This window comes from Chaetura pelagica, unplaced genomic scaffold, assembly GCF_000747805.2.
Source record: "Chaetura pelagica isolate M959 unplaced genomic scaffold, ChaPel_1.0 scaffold693, whole genome shotgun sequence".
Lineage (NCBI taxonomy): Eukaryota > Metazoa > Chordata > Aves > Apodiformes > Apodidae > Chaetura > Chaetura pelagica.
Window position 1 is genome coordinate 7,870 of NW_009952576.1, and position 7,873 is coordinate 15,742.

General features: G+C 53.9%; 1 protein-coding gene across 1 annotated transcript in view; it reads left to right on the forward strand.

Annotated features, from left to right (window-relative positions):
* Positions 1-775: 775 nt before the first annotated feature.
* The window catches only part of GMIP (GEM interacting protein), a gene marked incomplete at its 5' end in the record, with an annotated part of 15,212 nt that continues 8,114 nt past the window's right edge, over positions 776-7,873 (forward strand). The window contains 7 exons of the mRNA XM_009993622.1: positions 776-839; positions 2,531-2,656; positions 3,866-3,930; positions 4,694-4,804; positions 5,009-5,089; positions 6,164-6,352; positions 7,158-7,295. Coding sequence (XP_009991924.1) covers positions 776-839; positions 2,531-2,656; positions 3,866-3,930; positions 4,694-4,804; positions 5,009-5,089; positions 6,164-6,352; positions 7,158-7,295 — 774 coding nt within the window. The remainder of the gene's footprint in view (positions 840-2,530; positions 2,657-3,865; positions 3,931-4,693; positions 4,805-5,008; positions 5,090-6,163; positions 6,353-7,157; positions 7,296-7,873) is intronic.

Consider the following 7,873-nt stretch of genomic DNA (forward strand, 5'->3'; position numbering starts at 1 on the left):
AGGGAAAGGATGAGATCCATGATATTCCAGACATGACCTGAAAGAGCAGGATCATGATTCAATTCCACACAATTTCACTCCAGATGATTCAGTTCTACCTGGTTCAACTTGTCTTCTGGGTGATCATCTGCCAAAAAACCCCACAACCCACCAACCCAACTGGTTTCAGCTCTTCCCGGAAGAGCCAGAAAAGAACATTTGGCCCCAAAAATCACGGAGGTGGCAACAGGGCAGAGAATTTTCCCTCTCAAGAAACATTTTCCCTTTTATTTTTCCTGTGGAAATTGGTTCCATTTTGTCTTGCAAGAAGATGATCAGAAGAACCAAAAAATGCTCCAGGGATCCAAGGCTCAACAACCTCCCAAATTTGTGCCTTAAGAAGCAAAAAAGCTCTGAACCGTGGAATTTTTCGGCTTGTTTTCAGCACTTTTTTTGGGATAATCAGCCTCATTTCAAGGTTTTTTTGTACAAATCAAGGGGGTAGGGACTGAATTTCCCTCTGATGGGACCTGATTGAGTCATAATATCCCATGGGATACATTTAAATATAAAACTTAAACCTGTTTTCTCTGCCTTTTAACGTTGAGTTTCCTCCGGGTTTCTCTTCGTAGTTGACTCCTCCATTTTTTCCCCTCTGTCCAGACTCAGGGAACTATTTTAACTGCTCCATCAAAACCAAACCCTGGTTGGATTTGAGGAAAAAAAATCTTCTGAATTTCTAAATACTCATTTTTTATTCATTGTTTTTCTCTTTTTTTTGTTTTCCCACTCACAGTTGAGGGAAAGTGTCTGTGAGAGCAAAGTCAGCGCAGAGAAGCCGGTGCAAGCAGAGCTGACAGGTAAGAGTGCTAATTAAAATCATTAAAAGAATTAAAGTCACTGAGTGGTGGGGTGGGCAGGGAGCTCTGGAGATCATCCATCCAACCCCCCTGGAGAGCAGGGTCACCTCCAGCAGATCCCACAGGAACCAGCTGGGCTGGGAATGTCTCCAGAGCAGGAGACTCCACAGCCTCTCTGGGCAGCCTGGCCCAGGGCTCTGCCACCCTCCCAGGAAACAACTTCCTCCTCCTGGGGAGCTGCAACTTCCCATGTTCCAGCTGGTGCCCATGGCCCCTTGTCCTGGCCCTGGGCACTGCTGAGAAGAGCCTGGTCCCCCCCTCCTGCCCCCCTGGAGATCTGGAGCAGCCTTGAGGAGACCCCCCCTCAGGCTCCTCCTCTCCAGCTCCACAGCCCCAGCTCCCTCAGCCTTTCCTCATGGGCCAGATGCTCCAGTCCCCTCAGCCCCTTGGTGGCCTTTGCTGTCCCCTCTCCAGCAGCTCCTTGTCCTCCTGGGGAGCCCAGCCCTGGACCCACTTCTCCAGATGGGCCCTCACCAGAGGGGCAGGAGAACCTCCCTGCCCTCCTGCCCACACTCTCCTTGGTGCCCCCCAGGGGCCTTCTTGGCCACCAGGGCCCGTTGCTGCCTCAGGGTCACCCTGTTGTCCCCCAGGACCCCCAGGTCCTTGTCCCCAGAGCTGCTCTCCAGCAGGTCCCCCTACCCTGTGCTGTTCCCTGGGGTTGTTCCTCCTTGGGTGCAGCCCTTGGTGAACCTCATGAGGTTCCTCCCCACCCAAATATCCATCCAATCCAAAAGATGACATGATGACACTTAGTCCATCACCTGGCAATGGTCCTGGTCACCTTCTAAGGAGACAAATCCCAGATTCTCCTGGTTTCAAGCCCAGATCAACCCAGTGAAACTTAAGACTAGTCTGAAGGACTTTGTTACCTGCTGGGAAGGTTCTCAGCAGCTTTGAGCTCCTTCCTTGCAACGTAGAATGGGTTTTTCTTCATCAAAAGCCCCTATGAAACAAAAATCAGAATTAAAAAAACCCGATTTGAGCTGTTTCCTCACAGATTTCAGCTTGAAATGTGTTTAATTTGTGATGAATCAGGTTGAGGTTCTATCAAGGGACCTGAATTCTTCCTGCAACTCTGCTGAGGGACATGGGTTAAGCACTGGGCTTGGTAGAGTTGGGTTAAGGGTGGTAGAGTTGGGTTAAGGGTAGGTGGAGTTGGGTTATGGGTTGGTAGAGTTGGGTTATGGGTAGGTAAAGTTGGGTTATAGGTTGGTAGAGTTGAGTTAAGGGTGGTAGAGTTGGGTTAAGGGTAGGTAGAGTTGGGTTATGGGAAGGTAGAGTTGAGTTATGGGTGATAGAGTTGGATGATGGTTGGACTTGATGAACTTCATAGAGTCCTCTCAAACCAGGATTCTGTGTAACTCCCCAGTAACCCATGATTAGGTCCTTCCCTTCTGGATTTCACCACAGATTAAATCCAAAGATGGAATTAAAAGCAGAGGATGTTGAAACCCACATGTCTGAGACACTTGTGTGGGTCCAGGGGTGGGATCATCAAGACATAATTTACCAAAAAAACCTTTTTGGGGGGGCTGTTCCTTGAGTATCTCACAGCAGCAACCCTGGAGCCTCCTGGTTTCTTCTCTGGGTGGAGTTTCTGCTGCTCTGACCTTGGGTTTGTCCCGTTGCAGTTCAGGAGGTGGATGAGATGCTGATCAAGTGTGAAGGTGGCATCGAGGCAGCCCTGGAATATGCCAAGATGTGGTGTAAATATGTCAAGGAGCTTCTCAGCTGGATGGAGAAACGTCTGAGCTATGGTGAGTCCAGCACTGACCCCCATGGAGCTCCAGAGCTTTGATTTATGAAAACTAATCATAAAGTCACAGAGTGGTTCAAGTTGGTGCATGTGGAGGTCACCTGGTCCAATCATTGACTCCAAGCCCTTGCATTGAGCACGACTTGGAGTCAAGGAGTTGTCAGGGTGGGAAGGGACCCCTGGAGATCACCCATCCAACCCCTCTGGAGAGCAGGGTCACCTCCAGCAGATCCCACAGGAACCAGCTGGGCTGGGAATGTCTCCAGAGCAGGAGACTCCACAGCCTCTCTGGGCAGCCTGGCCCAGGGCTCTGCCACCCTCCCAGGAAACAACTTCCTCCTCCTGGGGAGCTGCAACTTCCCATGTTCCAGCTGCTGCCCATGGCCCCTTGTCCTGGCCCTGGGCACTGCTGAGAAGAGCCTGGTCCCCCCCTCCTGCCCCCCTGGAGATCTGGAGCAGCCTTGAGGAGACCCCCCCTCAGGCTCCTCCTCTCCAGCTCCACAGCCCCAGCTCCCTCACCCTTTCCTCATGGGCCAGATGCTCCAGTTCCCTCAGCCCCTTGGTGGCCTTTGCTGTCCCCTCTCCAGCAGCTCCTTGTCCTTCTGGGGAGCCCAGCTCTGGACCCACTTCTCCAGATGGGCCCTCACCAGAGGGGCAGGAGAACCTCCCTGCCCTCCTGCCCACACTGTCCTTGGTGCCCCCCAGGAGCCCATGGGCCCTCTTGGCCACCAGGGCCTGTTTGCACCTCATGGTCACCCTGTTGTCCCCCAGGATCCCAAGGTCCTTGTCCCCAGAGCTGCTCTCCAGCAGGTCCCCCTACCCTGTGCTGCTCCCTGGGGTTGTTCTTCCTTGAGTGCAGCCCCTACACTTGCCCTTGGTGAACCTCAGGAGGTCCCTCCCCACCCAAATCTCCAGCCTGTCCAGGACCCTCTGGTTGACAGCCCAGCTCTCTGGCCAACATCCATTTGCAATTAGAAACATACTGGGGAGAAACTGGGCAAACATCCATTTCTTGGCTGAAGATAAAGACAGGGAGTTGGAATTTCTTCTCCCTTGGATGATCTTCAGTGGATGGAATTACCCTAATTAGAAGGAATGACCCTAATTGGAAGGAATGACCCTAATGAACTGGCTGAAAGGACCTTCATCTTTGGCCAACCCACCTCGGTGAGTGTGGATCTGGTGTCTCATCCCCTCTGTCCTTTTCCAGAGACAGAGTTTGCCAAAGGGATGGTGAAGATCGCGGAGTCGGGTCGCAACAACATCTGCCACCAGGTATGGGGCCTTCCTGAAGCTCCCAGCACTGGAACAACTCTTTGTTCCATGGAATTATGGAATGGGTTGAGTTGGAGGGATCTTCAAGCTCATCTAGATCCAACCCCACCATGGGCAGGGACACCTCCCAGCAGCCCAGGTTGCTCCAAGCCCCATCCAACCTGCCCTTGGACACTTCCAGGGATGGGGCAGCCACAGCTTCCCTGGCCCAGGCTCTCCCCACCCTCCCAGACAAGAATTTCATCCTCGGGTCCAACCTCCAGCTCCCTCTGCCAGTTTCAAGCCATCCCCCCTGGTCCCATCACTCTTGCCCTTGGCCCAAGTCCCTCCCCAGCTTTCCTGGAGCCCCTTCAGGTACTGGAAGCTGCTCCAGGGTCTCCCTGGAGCCTTCTCCTCTCCAGGCTGAACAACCCAACTCTCCTAACCTGTCTCCAGAGGTTTTCCAGCCTTGGATCATCTCTGTGGCCTCCTCTGGTTTCCTTCCATCAGCTCCATGTCCTTCTTGGCTTGGGGCCTCCAGAACTGGTCCCAGTTTACCTTCTATTGGCTTCCAACAGAGAGAGATTTTTCTGATAATTAGAAGGATGGACAAGGCCAAGAGTTGGCCAACACTGCCCAGCAGGAAGGTCTTCTTCCACCATCCTGCTGTGTCCTCTGGAATAACCCCCCAGCATGGACATTCTGATCTTTTTTTGCAAGAGACCTTGGCCAGATCTACCAAAAACCTCTTGGATTCAGGAATGTTTACATCTGGTTTCTGCAGCACAAGATGCCCCTGAGGAGCCTCTACACGATGGTCCTGGAACAGGACATCAAAGTTGGGAATTCTGCCACTGAGACTGTAGGGTTGCTCCAGCAGAAGGAATTCTACCAGGTAATGGTCTTCCAAGATCTCAGGGAACATCACAGCAACTTGGTGAAGGGACTTCTCATGGTCCATGGAAGGGATGAGAGAAGAAAGGGGATTAAACCAAATTTGAGGGGAAAAAAGGGGCATCTGGGAGGGTTCCTGCCCCCTGACAGGGATTCTTCCTGCTTCAGGAGGAACTTTCCTGTCCTAACTCTTCTTCCTCTGCAGCCTCTGTCAGCCAAGAAGAATGAAATTGAGAAGTGGAGGAAAGAATTCAAGGATCAGTGGACAAGGGAGCAAAAGAGAATGGTGAGAAGTCAACGGATGGGTTGGATCTTTCTCCTCAAAACCATGAATATTGATGTTAAGGAGCAAGAGGTCATTAAAAAAAGGTGATATTCATCCTGCTCTGGAATCCAAGTAACTTCTTCAGGTCTTCTGAGGAACTTCTAGGCCATCCTGTCCCTGTTCCCCACCAGGTCCCATCACTCCTGCCAACGGTAGAGGTTGCAGTGAGGGAGCACTTGACCTTCAGCTGGAGCTGGAGATCCTCCTTGTTTCCAAACTGGCTGGGGAGGAAACCCAAGGGATGTCTTGGAGCTCCTGAACTTGGGGAGGAGAGGGAGGGAGAAGGGTGATGTCCATCTGGATGAAAACACTCATTTGAACCAAGAGACAAGAGCTTTCCTTGTAGGAATCATGGAACCATGGAATGGTTTGAGTGGGAATGGACCTCAAAAATCATCTAGATCCAACCCCCACCATGGGCAGGGACACCTCCCACCAGCCCAGGTTGCTCCAAGCCCCATCCAACCTGCCCTTGGACACTGCCAGGGATGGGGCAGCCACAGCTTCCCTGGCCCAGGCTCTCCCCACCCTCCCAGACAAGAATTTCCTCCTCAGGTCCAACCTGCAGCTCCCTCTGCCAGTTTCAAGCCACCCCCCCTGGTCCCATCACTCCTGCCCTTGGCCCAAGTCCCTCCCCAACTTTCCTGGAGCCCCTTCAGGCCCTGGAAGATTATGGGGCTGGAGAGGTCCTGGGGGGGCAGTTATCCCAGAATCCCAGACTGGTTTGTGTTGGGAGAGACCTCCAAGCTCATCCAGTCCCACCATGGGCAGGGACACCTCCCAGCAGCCCAGGTTGCTCCAAGCCCCATCCAACCTGCCCTTGGACATTTCCAAGGTTGGGAAGATCTGATGCAGATGAGAAGACGGTCTTGATCACCCAAGGATGGGGCAGAACTTCCCCTGTTAGCTCTGGGTTGGTTGGTGGTGTGTTTTTGGCCAAAGTCCCTCCTCAGCTTTCCTAGAGGCCATACAAGCTGGGACATGTTCCTCCACGACCTCTCCAGCTTCCTGAACCTCTTCCTTGACCTATTCCAGAACGAGTCCTTGTCCTCCCTGCGCAAGTCCCGCCTGCAGTACGTCCAGCGCTGCGAGGAGCTGGAGAAGGCCAAGCAGTTGAGTGCCAAGGCAGAGGATGAGCTCCAGAACGTGGCCACCACCAACCCCAGCAGTGCCAACAAGCAGCTGGAGAAGCGACGTCGTTCCTGCGAGGAGGCACAAGCCAAGGTGAGGAGCTCAGGCTGACGGTGCCCTCAGCCATCCCACGTGGCTGTGACATGGTGTCTTCTCACCCATCCCAGGGACTTTCTCCTCCTTGGCTCCATTGCTTGAGTAAATAAGGTTGGGAAGGGGGTGGAGGACAAGGAGAAGGGGCTGGAGGACAAGGAGAAGGGGCTGGAGAACAAGGGGAAAGGGCTGGGGGACAAGAAGAAGGGGCTGGAGGACAAGGGGAAAGGGCTGGAGAACTTGTGAGGAGCAGCTGAGGGAGCTGGGGGTGTCCAGCCTGGAGAAGAGGAGGCTGAGGGGAGACCTTCTGGCTCTGCAACTGCCTGGAAGGAGGTTGGAGCCAGGGGGGTCGGGCTCTGCTCCCCAGGAACAAGGGATGGGACCAGAGGAACCGGCCTCAAGTTGCCCAGGGGAGGTTGAGGTGGGATCTTGGGAACAATTCCTGCCTGGCAAGGGTTGTCAGGGCCTGGCCCAGGCTGCCCAGGGCAGGGGGGAGTCCCCATCCCTGGAGGGGTTTCCAAGCCCTGGAGATGGTGCTGAGGGACATGGGGCAGTGGGGCACTGGGGCTTATGGTTGGACTGGGTGATCTTCAAGGTTTTCCCCAAGCAAAACAATTCCATAATGCCATGATTCTACATGTCAGGTTTCTCCTGATTGTCTCCCCCATCTCTCCACGGTGGGCGTTGTTGTTTTGTTGGTTGATTTGGTTTTGTTGCAATTGTTGGACTTGGGTGTTCTTGGAGGTCTCCTCCAACCATGACAATTCCGTGATGGTCCTGTGGTTCTCCTGCTGGTGGGACACAGGTCCAGGAGACAGAAGCTCTGTACAAAACGTGCATCAACGATGCCAATTTCCGGCGCCAGGAGCTGGAGAAGGTTCGAGCTCGGATCGTCTCCCACGTGCGGAAGCTCATCTACCAGGGGGATGAAGTGCTGACCTGGGTAGGTGAACTCCTGGAACTTCTTCTCCAATCCTTGCTTGAAGGGAACTGCTCTTTGGGGTAAGACCTCCAGGGTCTTCACCACTTGACCGTGAGGGTGGCAGAGCCCTGGGCCAGGCTGCGCAGAGGGGCTGGGGAGTCTCCTGCTCTGGAGACATTCCCAGCCCAGCTGGTTCCTGTGGGATCTGCTGGAGGTGACCAAGCTCTCCAGGGGTTGGACTGGGTGATCATCAGAGCTTCCTTCCAAACCAAACCTGTTTGGGATTCCATGATCCTTTGAGGAGCAGTGAGTGTTAGTGGGGACAGTTCTGGTGCCCCCAACACAAGAAGGACACGGAGCTGTTGGAGGGAGAGCAGAGGAGACCATGGAGATGATCCAAGGCTGGAAAACCTCTGGAGACAGGCTGAGGAGATTGGGAATGTTCAGCCTGGAGAGGAGAAGGGTCCAGGGAGACCTTGGAGCAGCTTCCAGTGCCTGAAGAGGCTCCAGGAAAGTTGGGGAGGGACTTGGGCCAAGGGCAGGAGTGATGGGACCAGGGGGGATGGCTTGAAACTGGCAGAGGGAGCTGGAGGTTGGAC